The sequence below is a fragment of the Sorex araneus genome, chromosome 3 (assembly GCF_027595985.1).
Source record: "Sorex araneus isolate mSorAra2 chromosome 3, mSorAra2.pri, whole genome shotgun sequence".
NCBI lineage: Eukaryota > Metazoa > Chordata > Mammalia > Eulipotyphla > Soricidae > Sorex > Sorex araneus.
The window spans coordinates 86,257,963-86,277,620 of NC_073304.1; the positions used below are offsets into that span (position 1 = coordinate 86,257,963).

General features: G+C 39.5%; 1 protein-coding gene across 1 annotated transcript in view; it reads left to right on the forward strand.

Annotated features, from left to right (window-relative positions):
- The window catches only part of KNL1 (kinetochore scaffold 1), a 57,164-nt gene that overhangs the window by 34,248 nt on the left and 3,258 nt on the right, over positions 1 to 19,658 (forward strand). The window contains exons 15-24 of the mRNA XM_004609772.2: positions 1,738 to 1,828; positions 3,949 to 4,065; positions 6,025 to 6,112; positions 7,625 to 7,702; positions 8,427 to 8,466; positions 10,637 to 10,738; positions 11,433 to 11,533; positions 14,785 to 14,853; positions 17,563 to 17,672; positions 17,959 to 18,077. Coding sequence (XP_004609829.2) covers positions 1,738 to 1,828; positions 3,949 to 4,065; positions 6,025 to 6,112; positions 7,625 to 7,702; positions 8,427 to 8,466; positions 10,637 to 10,738; positions 11,433 to 11,533; positions 14,785 to 14,853; positions 17,563 to 17,672; positions 17,959 to 18,077 — 915 coding nt within the window. The remainder of the gene's footprint in view (positions 1 to 1,737; positions 1,829 to 3,948; positions 4,066 to 6,024; positions 6,113 to 7,624; positions 7,703 to 8,426; positions 8,467 to 10,636; positions 10,739 to 11,432; positions 11,534 to 14,784; positions 14,854 to 17,562; positions 17,673 to 17,958; positions 18,078 to 19,658) is intronic.

Consider the following 19,658-nt stretch of genomic DNA (forward strand, 5'->3'; position numbering starts at 1 on the left):
TTAAAAGATTCAAAGGAGCTGGAGTGATAGTACAGCAGATAAGGCATTACTTGTACATGGCTAACTCCAATTTAATCCCCGGCATCCCATACAGTTCCCTGAGCCCCACCAGGAGTGATTTCTGAGCACAGAACAAGCATAGCTCAAAAGGGTACCATAAGTATTTTGCATGTGGGATATCCAGATTAGGTCCCCATCACCATAGGATCCCAAGATTATTACTGGGAATCATCTTCAAGCAATGTTCCAGGAGTAGCCTCTGAGTATTACTGGCTGTGACCCTGAGACTCCCCCAAAAATGAATGAATGAACCTAGAAACTGAAGATACTGCTAAATTTTATACAGAAATATAGATTTGCCTTATTCTGATTTGTTAAATCAGTAAGTATAAGTTAAACATCTTTTATGTGCTACACACTGAGATAAGTTTTGTGTTTTAGATACATAAGTTTAGGTAGATTAATTTCTTCGTACTACGTAAAGGCATTAGGGCCCAGAGAGAAAGTACAGAGCACTTGCCTGACACATTTCTGACCTGAGTTTGATCCCCAGCACTCATTGTGGTCCCCTGAGTACCACCAAGAGTGATTTGTTTGGTTTGCACATAGGTGCATACCTATATCTTCTAACTACTATGACTTTTGGGGTTGGAGCAATAGCACAGCAGGTAGGGCGTTTGCCTTGCACGTGACTGACCCGGGTTTGATTCCCAGCATCCCATATGGTCCCCTGAGCACCGCCAGGGGTAATTCCTGAGTGCAAAGCCAGGAGGTAACCCCTGTGCATCGCTGGTGTGACCCAAAAAGAAAAAACAAAACAAACTACTATGACTTCTAACTTCTTGTAACATTTTTTTTTTTTTAAGAAAATTACTGGAGAACCCTAAAGCCCTCCTTTAATCTTTTTGTTTTTTTGGGGGGTCACACCTGGAGATGCACAAGGGTAACTCCTGGCTCTGCACTCAGAAATCACCCCTGGCGTTGCTCAGGGGACCATATGGGATCCTGGGAATCTGAACCCGGGGTCAGCCTCGTGCAAGGCAAACGCCCTACCTGCTGTGCTATCGCTCCAGCCCCTAACTTTTTATAACTTATATTTTCTAACTCTGACAGAAATATATTTCTTCTACTTAACAATAGACTGATATATTACTTTGCTATTTTTATAAATACTATTCTATAGAGATAAGATTTTTTCTTTTAAATTGAATTTGGAACTTTTACTAATATAATAGCTACAACTTCACAACAGTTGTACATTGATAGACCTTAAGGACTCTTAAGTAACATATTTTCATGTCAGAAGAAGTTGATAAATTAGAAATCTCTTTGTAAGAAAATTTTTATTGGGGCTCAAACGATAGTACAGCTGGTAGGACGTTTGCCTTGCACGAAGCCAACCTGGGTTTAATCCCCGACATCCCATAAGGTTCCCCAAGCACTGCCAGGAGTAATTTCTGAGTGCAGAGCCAAGAATAACCCCTTGGCATCACTGGGTTTGACCCAAAAAGCAAAAAATAAATTAATAATAATAATAATAATAATTTTTTTTAAAGAAAATTTTTATTGATTCATAACATTCTTGTACAGATTATAAGTTGTGAATAATTAGGCTGATCATTATGCTTGAGTGAATTCCCATCCTTTTTTGTTGAAAAGACTAAAGAAAAATTAAGTGTACTTATAGTTCTGAATTGATGCATTGAACTCCTATTAAGTAACTTTTCTGTATTTTAGATTAAAGCTTTCTGCATTGAACCAAGACAAACTGTTAACTGATGTAAATAAGAATCTCTGGGAAAAAATGAAACACTGCTCTGATGAAGAGGTACTTTTGCTTTATTTTGTGAATGGAAATCAGTGTAAATAATTTAAACAATGTGTGATATATATAAATAACTGCTATTTGATAGTGATATTCTTTAACTTCTCAAATATAATATTACCAGAGTCTCATTTATTTATTTTTGGGGTGAGGGAGGTTTGGGTCACATCCAGCGATTCTCAGGGGTTAATCCTGGCTCTGCATTCAGGAATCACTTCTAGTGGTACTTGGAGAATCATATGGGATGCCAGGATCAAACCCGGGTGGACCGCATGCAATACAAACGCCTTCCCACTGTACTATGTCTCCAGTGCTCTTGTTTTCTAATTCAAAATATGAATACAGGGGCTGGAGCAATAGCACAGCGGGTAGGACGTTTGCCTTGCACGTGGCCGACCTGGGTTCGATTCCCAGCATCCCATATGGTCCCCTGAGCACCACCAGGAGTAATTCCTGAGTGCAGAGCCAGGAGTAACCCCTGTGCATCACCGGGTGTGACCCAAAAAGCAAAAAAAAAAAAAAAAAAAAGATATGAATACAAATTTATTTGTGTTTGTTGTCTAATTTGGTTTATTGTTTTCTAATTTGCAATATGAATATATTAATTAAAAATCGGAATCAAGATTTTTTTTTAGCTTTTAATAAACATATTTTATTGTAATACCTCTTCAAATGACAGATTCCTTTTTTAGACCTTGAATTCTTTTTTTTTTTTTGCTTTTTGGGTCACACCTGGTGATGCACAGGGGTTACTCTTGGCTCTGCACTCAGGAATTACTCCTGGCAGTACTCAGGGGACCATATGGAATGCTGGGAGTCGAACCCGGGTCAGCCGCAAGCAAGGCAAACGCCCTACCCGCCGTGCTATCGCTCCAGCCCCTAGACCTTGAATTCTTTAGGATATGAAATGTGAATTATTTATTTTGCTTTTCCAGTGCTTTACACATAGTAAGTACACAAGAAATGTTTGTACATATAACATAAATTTTTTTTAAAATGCTTAAAAACCACTTATATAATAACACTTTCACATGTATTTTAATTTTTAATCAATTTTATCTTAGACATCATGATTAATAATACTTTTAATTAATATTTTCATGAATATGATATTTCAACACAACACCCTCCACTACACTGTTCCTTCTCTACCACCAAAACTCCCATCACCAGCTTGTTGTTCTCATAGTAAGCTCAGTTTTATAGACCAGTTCACACCCCTTTGTCTCTGGACATTTATTATTCCCATCCTATGTTTCCTTATATACCACGAATAAGAGAAATAGTGCAGTGTCTGACCGTTTCCATCGGATTTACTTCACTAAGTATGATATTCTTCAGATCGATCTATGTAGCGACACGTTGCATGATTTTATCTTTTCTTATAGCCAAGCAGTATTTCACTGTGCATATTAACCACAATTTCTTTATCCAGATACCTGAATACTTGGGTTCTTTCCAGTTTCTGGCTATTGTAAAGGAATCAAGATTTTTTAAAAATCTTTTATTCTTTTCTTTTTTTTTTTTTTTCTTTTTGGGTCACACCCGGTGATGCACAGGGTTTGCTCCTGGCTCTGCACTCAGGAATTAGCCCTGGTGGTGCTCAGGGGACCATATGGGATGCTGGGAATCGAACCCGGGTTGGCCGTGTGCAAGGCAAACGCCCTACCCGCTGTGCTATTGCTCCAGCCCCTTTTATTCTGTTCTTAAACTATTAAGTACAGATAAATGAGAAGTGCCTTGCCTCAAAAGTTGGGTATAGGTGGCTGGAGAGACTGCTCAAAGGACTGGAGTGTTTGCCCTGGATTCAGTCCCTCGCCCCACTGGGTTTGGCACCCTCTTCCTGCCTACTGAAAATGTATTAAGTCTAGTGGGCCTGAGAGGTACAGCACCAGGTAGAGCACTTGCCTTGCTTGCAGTCAACCCAGATTCAATCCCTGGCATTCCTTATGGTCTCCTGAGCACCACCAGGAGTGATTCCTGAGTGCAGAGACAGGACTAACCCCTGAACACCTCCAGGTGCTGCTCCCCCTGCACAAAAAAAGGGAAAAAAACTTTGAATTTTGCCTTTTTTAAGTAATTTACTCTAGTTAATATAGTCTTTTATTCTTTTTTTTTCACAGTTGAAGGCCTTTGGAAATTACTTGAACAAAATAAAATCACGTTTTACAAAGATGACTAAAGTCTTCACTCATCAAGGAAAAGTGACTCTTTATAGCAAGCTGGTGCAGTCGGCTAAGGTAACTTAATACACAATAGAATAGAAAGAAAGCTCGAAATATGAAGGATACACCTGCACAGGTAAAAACATAATAATGTTTAAGAAAGGTCAAGTCAATTTAGCAAAAATATCATCTTAGGGGCTGGAGCGATAGCACAACGGGTAGGGCGTTTGCCTTGCACGCGGCCAACCCGGGTTCGAATCCCAGCATCCCATATGGTCCCCTGAGCACCGCCAGGGGTAATTCCTGAGTGCAGAGCCAGGAGTAACCCCTGTGCATTGCCAGGTGTGACCCAAAAAGCAAAATATATATATATATATCATCTTAGTAATACTAGAATAGATTTGCTAATATAGACCTGTGTCTCATCTCCACTATACACTGAAATAAAACAATACGGAATTATTATCTTCCATTCCTAAGGATTATACATAGTATTGTCTTCCTCATAGTGCATATCCACCTATGTGTGAGTGTCCCTGTGTTTAAAGTAGCCTTTCCTGAGCTGAGAAGAAGCTCAATGACTAAGTATATGCCTTGCATGCAAGCAGGCATATAATTCAATCCTTAGGCACTACATGGTCCGCTGAGCACTTCCAGAAACACAGTATTAGGAGTAGTCCCCAAGCACTATTTGTTTGTGTGACCCCAAATTAAAGTAGATTTTCTCTTTCTTTTTTCTTTGCAGTGTCTTGGCTCAAACCCAGGGTCTCATACAAGTGCTCTACCACTGAACTATAGGGTCTTCCCAAAAATACTTCTTTTTTTTTTTTTTTTTAATGGGAGGGGGGTGGGTGCTTAGGGCTTACTTCTGGCTCTGTAGTCCTTATGTGCTGTTTTATCTCTCAGGCCTCTCAAAACTTTTTTTCTTTTAAAAAAGACTTCACAAAGGGCTGAAGCAATAGTACAGCATTTCAAGTGCTTTCCTTCCATACAGCTGGCCCAGATTTAATCACCAGCACCCCATATGGTCCTCTGAGCTCCACCAGGAGTGATCTCTGAGCACAGAGCCAGGAGTAGAATCTGAGCACTGCCAGGTATAGCCCCTACCCAAAAATAAAGAAAAAAAATGGATAGAAGAACTATACATTGACAAATTAGTCTGGGAAATGTTATTTGTATTATTTGGAGAGAGGGGTGGGAACACTGGCAACACTCAGGCTTTACTCCTATCTCTGCACTCAAGAATATTCCTGGGGGAGTTCAGGGGACCATATGGGATGCCAGGAATTGAACCCAGGTCTGTTTCATGCAAGGCAAGCACTGTACCTGCTGTACTATAGCTCTTGCCATGAAAATTTACATGAATTGTTATCCTTTGAAGAAGAAAATAGGATGTTAAAGTTTAAAATCAGAAAGAAAAGATTTTGTTTTTATGTTATGTATGCCTTAAACAATTTTAGGGGCCGAAGTGATAGTATAGGGAGTAAGGTGCTTGCCATGCACACAGCCAACCAAATTTGATCATAGTCTCCCATACCCTGCCAGAACTGATCCCTGAACACAGAGCCGAGTAAGCCCTGAGCACAGCAAGGTATGGCCTCAAACCAAAAATAATAATTTTTTAGAGCTGAGATAGAAGTTTTGAGTTTCATTTTAAAATTTACCCATATGATTTAAACATAGCAGTTTTTTTTTAATTGAATCATAGTGAGATACGCAGTTACAAAGTTGTTAATGATTGGGTTTCAGTCATATAATGTTCCAACACCCGTCCCTTCACCAGTGTACATTTCCCACTACCAGTGTCTCTAGTTTCCCTCCTGTCCCCTTCCTCACCTCTATGGCAAGCATATTTTTCTTCTCTCTGTATATATATTTTATTTATTTTTTGTATATTTTTTATTTTTATAAATTATAAATGTATGTATGATTGCAAAGAAAAAATATAGCAGTTTTATCAGTGATTGAGCCATTTGTAATATTGCTATGTTTTGTTTGATGGTTTAAATTGACAATTTATAATATTGTGTATAGAATGAGAGGGAGAAACTTCAGATAAGAATAAACAAGATGGACAACACACTTAAGAAGATTGATAACTGTCTCACTGAGGTGGAGATAGGTACGTAATTTGAACAGTTTTCCAAGAGAAGAATTTTTCTAAATGCTTCTCTACAGTATAGATTGTTGGTACTACTATGTTTGAAACCTCGTGTTAGCAGCTTGAGAAATTAAAGTAGAGCAAATTAATGCTCAGGTACTTTAGTCTTTCATAAACAATGAGGCAATTCAAGATAATATAATATATGGTAAATTCATCATAGCCCAGACCATATATAATCTTGCTTACAGCCAGCCCTAATTTGATCACTAGTACCGCATATGGTCCCTGAGCACTGCTGGGACTCATCTCTGAGCACAAAGGGAATGGGGATAAAACCTTTATGCTATGGTGGTAAAGGAGAATATTGTAGATGGGCTGTCAAGAACTGCTAAGGGCACCTAGAGTCCAATCCCAGAAATACACAACTAACCAGAATAGTGGTTCAGTAGTCTGTCCCAAGTATGCAGCTCTGCTTAGGTCCTGTGTTGCCAGGGACCACACAGGCTACCCTGGTGATCTTCATGGGCCTCCAGGGCTACACCTGGCAATGACTGGAAGGACATAAGGTATGGGTTTTGAGCCCTAGGTTACAGTACTGGCTCATACAAAATAATTTTGTGCTATGAAAAAGTTTATAAATTCTTCTACGTTCCTGAAACAAATTTGACATAATCTTGTCAGAAGTAGTTTTCCTCTAAGATCTAAAGAGTAAATAGGAGTTAAATGAGAAGGGAGAGAGCTAATAATTCAATATGAATAGCACACACAGAAGCCCTTTTATGGGAAAGAACTAACAAATGCAATGGTCTGAAATAATCCCAGTATAATTAGAATAGAGAGCTAAAGGAAACATGGTCTGAGGGAAAGTTAAAGGTGTTGGTAGGAACCAGACAATAAAGACTTTCAAGGAGTTTTTTGTTTTGTTTTGTTTTGTTTTCTTAAAATAGTGAACACTCCTTTTTAGTGTCTTTACTCAGTTTTCTGGAATGTAGAGATTGGATATGTGTAGATAAAGAGTAAGGGTGTGATGGGGTAGAGAGATAGTACAGTGGGTAACTCACCATTTTTGTATGCAGCTGACCTGGGTTCAATCCTGGTATCCCATATGGTCCCCAAGCATTACCAAGAGTAATTCTTCAGTGCATATATAGTGCATATCTAGTAGTAACCTCTGAGCTTCACAGGGGTTCAGGGTGTGGTCCAAAAACAAGAGCAAGTGTATGAAGTTAAGAAATTATTGGGCTGTTATGGGTTTTTTTTTTTTTTCTTTTTGGGTCACACCTGCAATGCACAGGGGTTACTCCTGGCTCTACACTCAGGAATTACCCCTGGCGGTGCTCAGGGGACCATATGGGATGCTGGGAATCGAACCCAGGTCGGCCGCACGCAAGGTAAACGTCCTACCCGCTGTGCTACCCACTCCAGCCCCTGGGCTGTTATGTTTAAGAAAGAATAATGTGGGGGTTGGAGTGATAGTACAGCAGCTAAATCTTTTTTTGGTGAGTTACACTAATATATAGTTTATTTTAGAAACTAAGGATTTGGACTGTGAAGAGAAAGATAATACTATTAAAGGATGGGATTCTGAAATGAGAGCTGCTGAGAAAGGTAATTGGTTTGAGATAATTGACTTGTTCTTATTTATATATGTTTAGTGTTTGTTTTGTTTTCTTAAAATAGTGAACACTCTACTATTTAGTGTGGGATTGCGATAGACATTAAGTAAATGGTTACGTGGGTAAAGATTTTTGTAGATTTGTTTTGGGGTCATTCCTGGCTCTGTGTTCAGGGATCACTCCTGGCGAGACTCGAGACCATATGGAGTGCCAGGGATTGAACCCAGGTTGGCTGCATGTAAGGCAAGCACCCTACTCACTGTACTATCTCTCTGGCACTAGCTTTTTGCTTTTTTTGGTGGGGGGGGGATTCTACAGGGTTACTCCTGGCTCTTCACTCAGGAATTACCCCTGGCAGTGCTCAGGGGACCATATGGGATGCTGGGAATCGCGCCTGGGTCAGCCACGTGCAAGGCAAACGCCCTACCTGCTGTGCTATTGCTTCAGCCCCTGGCCCTTGATTTTTGTAGATTTTAGAAATATTTACAAAAAAAGTTTGTTGGGGGCTAGAGAGTACAGGTGGGAGGGCATTTCCCTTGCACACAGCTGACTCAGGTTCGACCCCTGGCACCCCATATGGGTTCCTTGAACCCATCTGGAATGATCCCTGAGTACAGAGCCAGGAGGAAGCCCTGAGTACCATTGAGTGTGGCCCAAAGACAAAGAAATATTTACTGTGTTCATTTTAATATATATTTGTGGTTTTCTTTTCAAAGAACTGGAACAGCTGAAAACTAAAGAAGAAGAACTTAAAAGGTCAGTCTTCATTTTTGATGTTAGAAAACATGCTAAAGGTTATAAAACTAAATGACTGTATTTCCAGATGTTGACAAGATGGGAATATGAGTATTGATTGAAGCTGACTCAGGGCTTCTGTTTTCCTTTGAACTTGACTGTCTTAGTTTCTAAGCACTTAATATGTATAGACCATTAACACAAACCAATTTTTTGTTTTGTTTTGTTTTTTTGTTTTTGGGTCACACCCGGCGATCCACAGGGTAACCCCTGTGGATTACCCTGTGGATCTTCACTCAGGAATTACCCTGTGGATCTTCACTTCCTGGCTCTTCACTCAGGAATTACCCCTGCCGGTGCTCAGGGGACCATATGGGATGCTGGGATTAGAACCGGGGTCGGCCGCGTGCAAGGCAAACGCCCTACCCGCTGTGCTATCGCTCCAGCCCCACCAATATTTCTTTTGCTTTGTTGTTTTCCTTTTTTGGGGGTCCACTCAGCTTTTGTTTGTTTTTCTTTTGGGACCACACTCAAAAGAAAGGGCTTACTCCTGGCTCTGGGCAGGCAAGCACCCTGCCTGTTGTACTATTGCTCCAGCCCTTGAGTCCACTTGTAGTGGTTCAGGGGCTATTCTTTGTTCTGTGCTCAGGGAACTAGGTGACGTGGAGATCGATCCAGTCTTTCCACATTCAAATCTTGTGCTATATCCATTGAGCATTTCTGTCACTACCAAGGCAGTATTTCTTAAAGTAATATTAGTAAGCTTTGATTTTATTTATTTTGTTCTTGTTTTACTTTTAGGCCACACTGAACAGTGCTCAGTGGTAGTTGTTGAGTGTGCTCAGGGATCAAACTCAGAGTTCTGCATGCAAAGCATATGCTCAAACCCTTTTGAGCCCCCTTCGCCAAATATTAGGATTTAATTGAAGAAAATAAACCTGGCATCACATTTTTTGGTTTGTTCATTTATTTTGAGACTGCATCCAGCGGTGCTTAGAGCTTTCTTCTAGCTCTGTGCTCAGGGATCGCTCTTGGTGGATCTCGATGGGACCACATAGGTTGCTGGGGATTGAACCTGGTTTGTCCACTAGCTAGGCAAATGCCTTACCATCTCTCCAGCCACTAGCATCAAATTTATATTTAAATAAGTATAAATAGATATAAAATGAGCTATATATTTCATGGATCTTTCATGGATCAAAAATAAATAAAATACATGCATGAGAGATAGTATGGAGGGTAGGGAGTTTGTCTTGCATGTGTTCAAGTACCCCATATGGTTCCCTTGGCCCACTAGCAGTGATCCCTGAGCACAGAGCCAGGAGTAAGCTCTTAGCACTGCCAGGTGTAGCCCACTAACCAAAAAAAATAAAATACAGTGGAGAGGGCATTTGCCTTGCACACAGCCAACCTGGGTTCGATTCCCGGCATACCATATGGTCCTCTGAGCACCGCCAGGAGTCATTCCTGAGTGCAGAGCCAGGAGTAACCCCGGAGCATCGCCGTGATTGTGACCCCAAAAGCCATAAATAAATAAATAAACAATAAATAAATAAAAAGTATATCAAAATCAATGAAATTCCAGTTAACATTGATTTGATAGGTAGACAGGTGATAATGTTTGAAATTAAATTGATGCTAGCAAAATTAAACTAATGAAGCATAAAACCTATTTAGTGCTAATAAATCAAATATAAGTTACCAACAATACATCATGTCTTGCTTTATAATGTGTGTGTGGGACGAAATATGTGTGGGGAGTGGTTATAGTTTTGGGGTTTTGGGCCACATCTAGTTTTGCTTAAGGGCACCTTCTGCCTCTATGCTCTTAAAACCATATGCAGTACTGGGGGGTTCGAACTGTGGTCAGCCTGTACTTTCCCTCTAGCTCAAGATGTACCTTCATATAATGTTAATGTTTTTTGTCTTAAGAGCATAAATTTTAATATAATCTTAAAGAATTTGTAAATCTTCAAGGATATTTTCAGGTATCCCAGTTTGAGACTCATTGATTTAGGTCTTTCCTTTGTAGTGTTTAATATTAAAAATATTAAAATTAAAAATATAAAAAATGAGTGTCATTCACCTCACTGGGGTTGTCATGTGGCTTTTGTCTTAAGCTTTATTTTAACAAAATCCAAATTTACTAAATCAAAGGTCTTATATCATGAATGTTTGGTTTTATTTGCAGAAATCTTTTAGAATTGGAGGTTCAGAGAGGACAGATCCTTAATCAAATAGACTCTATACAAAAGCAAACAAGTAAAACTAACGAGCTGCTGGATCAGCTGAGGTAAGGAAAAGTACTATTATTTGTGTTTTATCAGTGTCTTGATGGTTGTCTAAATCTAGTAAAGCAGTTGGCATGCTTTTATATTGCCTATCAGTTTATGACCTATAATACAGCCTCCAAAAAAAATAATGCACTCAACACTATACTAAAAGTATATTAAATAGGAGAGCTATATGTGACAAGTTGTCTGCCCTTAGTTTTTCTCTACAACTCATGATTGAATTGATTCTCTCAAAAGTTTTAAACTGTACATTCATAAATTTGAGTTAAAATAGTAAATAATGGGGCTGGAGAGATAGTACAGTAGGTAGGTCACTTTCCTTGCACATGGCCAACCCAGGTTCTATTCTCAGTACCCCAATGGTCCCCTGAGTCCTACCAGGATAGATACTAGAGCACAGAGCCAGGAGTAAGCTCTGAGAACCACTAAGTATGGTCCAAAAAAAAAAAAACAAAACAAATAGTGTTTCCCAAGCCAGGACCAAGTATGTGACTCAGTGGTAGTGAGGATCAAACTGATGTATATATGAATATATGAAAGTCCCTGAGTTTGATCCCCAAAAAGAAACACATACACACATATACACACAATTTCCCAACCTATAACAATTGCTTCTGGCTGTTTGGGTGATATTAGAAGGTGACTCTTCTTTATTAATAGGAAAAATAATTTGGGGGTCTTCTTTATCTTTAGCTTGTCTGAGTGGGATGTCATTGAATGGAGTGATGATCAAGCTGTATTTACCTTTCTTTACGACACAATAGAACTCAATATAATTTTTGGAGAGACAGAAGGTAAGTAACAAAATTCAGATTAATTCTGCAGAATAATATGTGTGACTAACTCACTAAAGATTCAAATTTTTGAGCTAAAGAGATAATGTAGGGATTAAAGCTCTTTTGCATGTAGCAGACCCATGTTCAATCCTGGTACTATATATGGTCAACTCTGAACCATCAAGAATGATCCCAGAGCACAGGGCCAGGAGTAATCCTGAGCACTGGTAGGAATGGCCCCAGATCCTTTCTGTACCCCTACCCAAAAAAAAGAAAAAAAAAAAAAGAAATCAAATCGGCCAGGAGTAATCCCTGAGCACTGGTGTAGATGACCCATCCCCACCCCCCAAATAGTAATAATAATTCAAATCTTTGGGCTAGAGAGATAACCCAAAGGGTGAAGTGCATTTTTACATGGTCTCTGAGCAATGCCCAGAGCTACCCCTGGGTACTGTTCTAGGAGTAGGCCCTGAGCACTTTCAGGTGTGCCCTAACACCCAACTAAATTTCTTTTTCTTTTTAAAGAATGGTTTCAATTTATTTTAAACTTAAGCTTTTGAGCTTACAACCAGTGGTGCTCGGGGATATTCCCAGTTCACTGCTTGGGAATTGATTTTGAAAGTACTTACTTGAGGGAATCATGTAGTCCTGGGGATTGAATGCTCTTCCCAGAGGCCTCTTGAATGCAAAGCACGCACTTCTGCTGATTGAGCTCTCACTCTGATCCTTAATTTCTTAATATTTACCTAATTTTCTTCCTCACTTCTATTAATAATTATCAAACTAGATGACTATAATAACATACTAATTTATTAATGACATTCCATTTTTTTTCTTTCTAGTTCTTTCTTTTCCAGTAGCTATAGTGATTCTTGAAAATCTGTCCTGTAACTACAACCGTTGGACTAATCAGGGATATACTATTATTAGACTAATGATTTAAATATTGACCTATAAATACGTTGAAGTTTTCCTTCTTTCCCTGTATGTTATACCACATTCATTAAAAAAAAAAATTTATTACATATATATTTTTAATGAATCACCGTGAGGTACAGTTATAGGTTTACAAAGTTTCATGCTTACATTTCAGTCATACAATGATCAAGTACCCATCCCTCCATCAGTGCACATTCTCCACCACCAATGCTCCTAGTATCCCACCCACCACCCCCCTCATCCTCCCTCCACCCCTCCCCTCACCCCCCCTACCTCTGTGGCAGGCACATTCCTTTTACTCTCTCTCTCCTTTATACCACATTCCTTTGTTTTCTGCACAACTGGTCACAGTGGATTTCTTTTGTTACTACAAAGGATAGTTTATAAGCTCATTATACTTATCTCAGGATATTCATACCAGTGTTACTTATGCTTAAAAACTCTTCTATCTCTCTTAGTCTATTTGGGTAATTGATAACAGAAATTTTACTTATTACAATTCAGAGGCTTGAAATATTTGGGGAGTAGATGATCAGTCTTCTAGTTTACGAACTCTCCTTGTATCTTCACATGATGAAAGCCAGTGCTAACTCTGCAAGATCTGTTTTATAGTAATCATATTCATGAGGGGTCTACTCTTAGAATCTAAGCACCTTGTAAAGTTCCCACCTTGAACTGGGGATGTGGTTCAATGGTAGAGTATGTGCCTTATCTCCCTCTTCTAATATCCTTACAATGGGCACTAGGATTTCAACATATGAACTGGGGGAAAACAAACATGAAGACACAGCACCTCCTTTTAACTAAATAGATCTCTGTCAATAATCCTTATGATTACTACATTAATAACTTAGGAGGCTGGTGCAATAGTAGGGTGTTTGCCTTGCACTCAGCCAACCCGGGTTCGATTCCTAGCATCCCATATGGTCCCCCGAGCACCACCAGGGGTAATTCCTGAGTGCAGAGCCAGGAGTGACCCCTGTGCATCGCCAAGTGTGACCCAAAAAGCAAAAGAAAAAAAAAAAAAGAAACAGGCTTGGGGGCCCTAAAAGATAGCAAAACAGAACAGAAAAACTAAGACTAGTGAGACAACTCAACTGACTGACACATATGATTCACATATTTATTTACTTATTTCGATTTTTGGGCCACATCAGCAATGCTTAGGGGTTAGCTTTTAACTCTGTACTCAGGAATCATTCCTGGTGATCCCTGGTGGTACTCCGGGATGCCAGGGGTCAAACCTGGATTTGTCACATGCAAGACCGACATGGGTTTGATCCTTGGTATCCCATATGGTCCTCCAAGTACTGCCAGGAATAATTACTGAATGTAGAACCACAGCATAATCCCTCAGCCTCAGCATGAGGCTGTGGCAAAAATAATGGTACTGAGGGCTGGAGCGATAGCACAGCGGGTAGGGCGTTTGCCTTGCACGCGGCCGACCCGGGCTCTAATCCCAGCATCCCATATGGTCCCCTGAGCACCGCCAGGGGTAATTCCTGAGTGAAGAGCCAGGAGTAACCCCTGTGCATCGCCGGGTGTGACCCAAAAACCAAAAAAAAAAAAAAATGGTAATGATAATAACTCTTACTGTAATGCTAAGTTGTAAATAATTTTTACTGTTTTAGTACAAAGATAATAGGTGTGAAGAGATCATAGCCCTTTTATTTATATGGTTTTTAAAACTAGTAGTATTTTTAGGGGTCAGAGAGAAAGTTCCTTACTTGCAGGTGACAAGTTCAATCTTCTGGATCAAAAAAAACTTAGGAGCACTGTAGGAGAACTGTTGTCCCATTGTTCATTGATTCGCTCGAGTGGGCACCAGTAACGTCTCCATTGTGAGACTTGTTGTTACTGTTTTTGGCATATCAAATACACCTCGGGTATCTTGCCGGGCTCTACCATGCGGGTGGGATACTCTCGGTAGCTTGCTAGTCTCTCTGAGAGGGACGGAGGAATCTAACCCGGGTTGGCCACATGCAAGGCAAATGCCCTACCCACTGTGCTGGCACTCCAGTCCAAAAAAACTTTTAAAAAAAGAAAAAAAAGAAAAATTTTAAAAAACACAATTATTTTTTCACAGAAATTAGGGGTAAATCTATTAATATGTATATTACCTTAATTATCCTTCAGAGAACTGTTAATAATGCAAATTCAGCAGATTTTGATAAGCAGAACCTTAACATGTAGAGTATGATCAACGATAAACATTTTACTACCTATGAAAAAAACTGATTCTCAGAATCAGTAGGATTCTAGACTGCTAAATTTCATATGATTTAAAATCAGATAATAAACAGTATTCTGCCCTATTTGATTCTTCCTAGTTGGTCTCCCTTTCTTGGACAAGTCTTCTAGGAAGATCATTGACCTGAATTTTCAATCTCTCTTAGATGGTAAGTTCTAAACATTTAAGCTGCTATTTTTAGAAATGTTAAATGTAAATTGTTACGGGAACTCCTTCACAGACCAAATATAAGCAACAATTATAATAATAATAATCTGGGGCCAGAGAGATAGTACAGCAGGTATGGTTCTTGCCTTGCCTTAAGTAAGCCTCAGTAAGCCCTGAGTACAGCCACATGTGGCCCAAAAAAAACAAAATATAAAATAAAAATAATAATTTATTCTCAAAAAATTCTACTCCTAAGGTAATATGCCAAATGTTGAGGAAGTTTGTTTTATTGTTTTTGTCGTTTTGGGGCCACACCTGATAGTATTCAGGCAGGGATTGAGTTGGGGTGGTATACCCATAAATTATTTTATTCAAAGGACCATGCCATGCTGGGAGCATGTGAAGCATGCTTTGAATTCTCTTAGCCTCTTGAACTATAAATCCTTCCCCATATTTGGTAAGAGTATTTTTTGTTTGTTTTTAAATGTAGGAGTACAGTTATTTATTCAGCCATTGATTAAGCTGATTGAATTGGGTATGAACTCCAAATTACTTTTTTATATTTAATTGAATATCTGTGAAATAGACCACTATAAAGCTGTTCATAATTGGGTTTCAGTCATACAATGACCCAGCACCCATTCCTTCACCAATGTACATTTCCCACCCCATTTCCCTCCCACCATCCCCCAAGGCACAACCCACCCGAACCTCCCTCCATGGGAGGCACTTTCCTCTTGCTCTCTCTCTCCTTTTCCTTTTGTGCATTATGATTTGCAGTGTAGGTACTAAGAGATCATTGTGTTTGTTCAGGATGTTCAGTATTTTTATTGGGAAGGTAAAGTTAGAGTAGTTTTTTTTGCTTTTTTAATTTTTTTGTTTTTTTTTGGGCGGGGGCTCACACCCAGCGATTCACAGGGGTTTCTCCTGGTTCATGCACTCAGGAATTACTCCTGCCGTTGCTTGGGAGACCATCTGGGATGCTGGGAATTGAACCCGGATCGGCCGCATGCAAGGCAAACACCCAACCCACTGTGCTATCGTCCCAGCCCTAGAGTAGCTTTTTTAACTGGGTGGCAGTTTTGGGTTGTGGATGTGACTGCCCTGGCTTCTGGAAATATATAGAGGTGGGGGAGGTAGCTCATACCGATCCCAAGAGAGCCTGGAGATTTCAGTCACAAAACCCACATACCCAAATTTTCAGCAGATTATATCTTGGTGACGTCCATCCCGAGATGGTAGAGTCTGGCCAGGGCATGGAAGCAATTTTGGACTGTGGAAGTAAGCAGATGCCAGGGTTTCTGCTTGGGCAGGCACACCAGGCTGTCCTGCCCCCCTCCAATTTACCCTGGTCCATTCAGCCTTGTGGGGGTCCAAGATTAACCGTGACTTGTGGTCTCTTTTGAGATTTATTTATGGGTCTCTGAAGCAAGGTCAATAAATGAACTTGTATAGCTGAGCCAGAGGTGTTTTGTGGGTGTGGTTCCTACATACCTAATTTTTGGCCATCTAATTTCTCAGGAAACTTGGCCCCAAGCTGTTGAGGTTTGGCCAGAGGTGCAGTTTGGGGGTTATCAGGAAGCCTGAAGGCACCATCAGGCTGCTGATGCACTCGCACACGGGTACAGGTTGACCTGCTAATGGCAGCTTAAGTTCTTAACTAGGTTCTAGTATGTCTTTGACTAAAACCTTGAGTTTTGGGGTCGGAGAAATAGTACAAAGGTTAAGGTACATGTCTTGCACTTGACTGATCCACGTTCAATCCCTGAGCCCAGAGCCAAGAGTAAGCCTTGAGCAACATTGGGCATGGCCAAAAAACTAAAATAACTTTACAAAATAATAAGTTTAATTTTTAATTTTTATGACTGTCATATGTTCACCATACTTTTTTTTTTGGGAGGGGGAGTTGTTTTATGGGTCATACCCAGCAATGCTTAGGGGTTAGTCCTGGCTCTGCACTCAGGAATTGCTCCTGGTGGTTCTGGGAGACCACATGAGATGCCAGAGATTGAACCCAGGTCAGCCACGTGCAAAGCAAACACCCTACCCGTCATACTATCACGCCGGCCCCTCACCAGACATTTTCACAAATACACTGATTTATGTTTTTTAAAAAATAATGGGAATTGGGGGCTGGAGCGATAGCACAGAGGGTAGGGCGTTTGCCTTGCACGAGGCCCACCGGGTTCGATCCCCGGCATCCCATATGGTCCCCCAAGCACCCCCAGGAGTAATTCCTGAGTGCAAAGCCAGGAGTAACCCCTGAGCATCGCTGGGTGTGACCCAAAAAGCAAAAAAAAAATAATAATAATAATGGGAATGGATACTTAACATACTTGGCAATTTGAACAGACTGATAGTTTATTTATATGCTAGATATCTGTCTAAACAATCACACATAAATAATATATATAAGGTACTGGGAACATATAGCCTTTCATGCAGAATTCCTAGCTTCAGTTCCCAGCATTACATGGGGCCCCATGAGCACCATGAGGAGTAACCCCATGTGCAAAGCTGGTGGCAATATGCCTTAAAACTACTTGGCAAAAAAAAATTGTTTAATGTAAATACACATATAGTAATTATATACATATTATATACACATAACATATATAATAATGTAATATATAATGATATATTATTCTAATAATAATTATATACATATAATAATACCCTGCTTCTGGGTTGTTTTTTTTTCCTTCCTCAGAGAATGAAGCGCCTTCTTCCTCTCTTTTAGTTCATAAACTTATTTTCCAGTATATTGAGGGACAGGAATCCTGGAAGAAGAAATGTGCAACACAGCTTCAAGTACCCAAGGTAAATTCTGATTGAAGTACTTAAAGGAAAATTTTATCTTTACTAAAAAGCAATTACATTTCATATATGAAATAATAAGATACATGAAGTATTTAAGTTTGGAGTGTTCTTTATAAAGCAAATGAAATGTTTTAATTATTTCATGGTAAATAAAATTTTTAAATTTTTTATTTTATTTATTTTATAATAAATAAAAAATAGTAATAAAAAACTAAAAAGTAATAACAAAAAAGTAATGAAAAAACAAAAATTTTGTTTTGTTTTGTTTTTTTCTGTTTTTTCCAAGATGCTTCAGGAAATCTCACTAATAGTGAGCCATTGCAGACTCCTTGGAGAAGAGATTGAGTTTTTAAAGAGATGGGGAGCAAATTATAACCTTATGAGCATAGATGTGAATAATACAGAGTAAGTGCATTAGTTCCCTAGGATGGCTATAACAAAGTATCACAGACTTGGGTAACTTAAACCACAGAAATATATTGCCTCTCAGTTTCTTTCTTTCTTTTTCTTTTTTCTTTTTTTAAATTTATTTTTCCCTTTCCCTTCCCGCTTTGTTGTTATGGTGACTGGGAAGTTGCATGTAGTTGGTTACAGTTATATATTACATCTAATATATTATATTAGATATAACATAATATATATATGTATATATATATGTGTGTGTATATATATATATATATAATCAGTGGTCACACAGTACTTTTTCAGGTGTGGTGGTTACACAGTCTTGGCAACAGTATGCCAGAGATCATTCAGTTTTTTGTTGTGGGCATTGGGGATTAAGCAGTGGTGATGCTACTGGGTTCACACTTAGCCTAAGGGGTAGTGCCAGGGATTGAACTTTAGGCCTCATAATGACTAGGCAGATACACCAGGCTTTGGCTCACAGTATCTGAGATAAAATCTAAGATCAGAGTGTCAGTCAGGCTGATTTCTTCATCGGACTGTGATAAAGAACCTGTTCTGTGACTATCTTTTAACCTTGTGCTTCACTGGCAGTTTTGATGTTTCTTAGCTTGTAAATACATAACTCCAATATCTTTTTTAATAACTATTCCCTCACTCTTCTTCCCTCCCCCACATTGATTAGATGTTGTTTTGATGACCAAGGCTTACACACTCATCCATGATGTTTAGCAGGGTTTGCCCTCATTTGTATTGCTTGTATACATGCTATTATTGGGCTCACACATTTAGTTGAAGTTCACAAATTATGGTTATTGTGTTCACTAGGGGTTTCTGCAGTGCTCTCATACATGCTTGACAGGAGATACCCCTTTTTGTGGTGCTTATGAAGATCTGGAAGCAGTGTGGCCAGAAATTGCTGGTGGTATAGAGGATCACAGGCAGTCTAACTGTTAGGCTTATATAATATCAGAATTCTAGCATCACACTTGTGGAACATCAGGGATTTGAACATGTAACCATGTGCTTACAAGGCAAGCCTTTTACATCACTGTATTATTCTTCCAGATCCCTGTAACTTTTCAAAGGATATTACTCCTATGTGCATACCTATGTTCAAAAAAATTTTTTTTGCAGTGGAGGGGTGGGGCGGTGTTAGGCTACACCTAATGGTGGTCAGGACCTAATCCTGGCTCTAGGCTCAGGCATTCATTGCTTCTGAAATTGCTTGTGAAGGGATGTGGTGCTTGAGAATCAAACTAGAGTCAGCCATAAGTAAGAGTACAAGGATTCAAGACAAGTGTCTCTGTACTATCTTTCTAGTTCCAAATTTCTTTTACTTTAGGGGCCTGCTTCCAATAGAACCTGATCTTCACTATATAATCACTGTATCACTGCCATCCCATTGCTCATTGATTTGCTCGATCGGGCACCAGTAATGTCTCCATTGTGAGACTTGCTGTTACTGTTTTTGGCATATCAAATATTCCACAGCTAGCTTGCCAAGCTGTGGCGTGCGGACGAGACACTCTTGGTAGCTTGCCAGGATGTCCAAGAGGGGCGGAGGAATTATCTTACCCA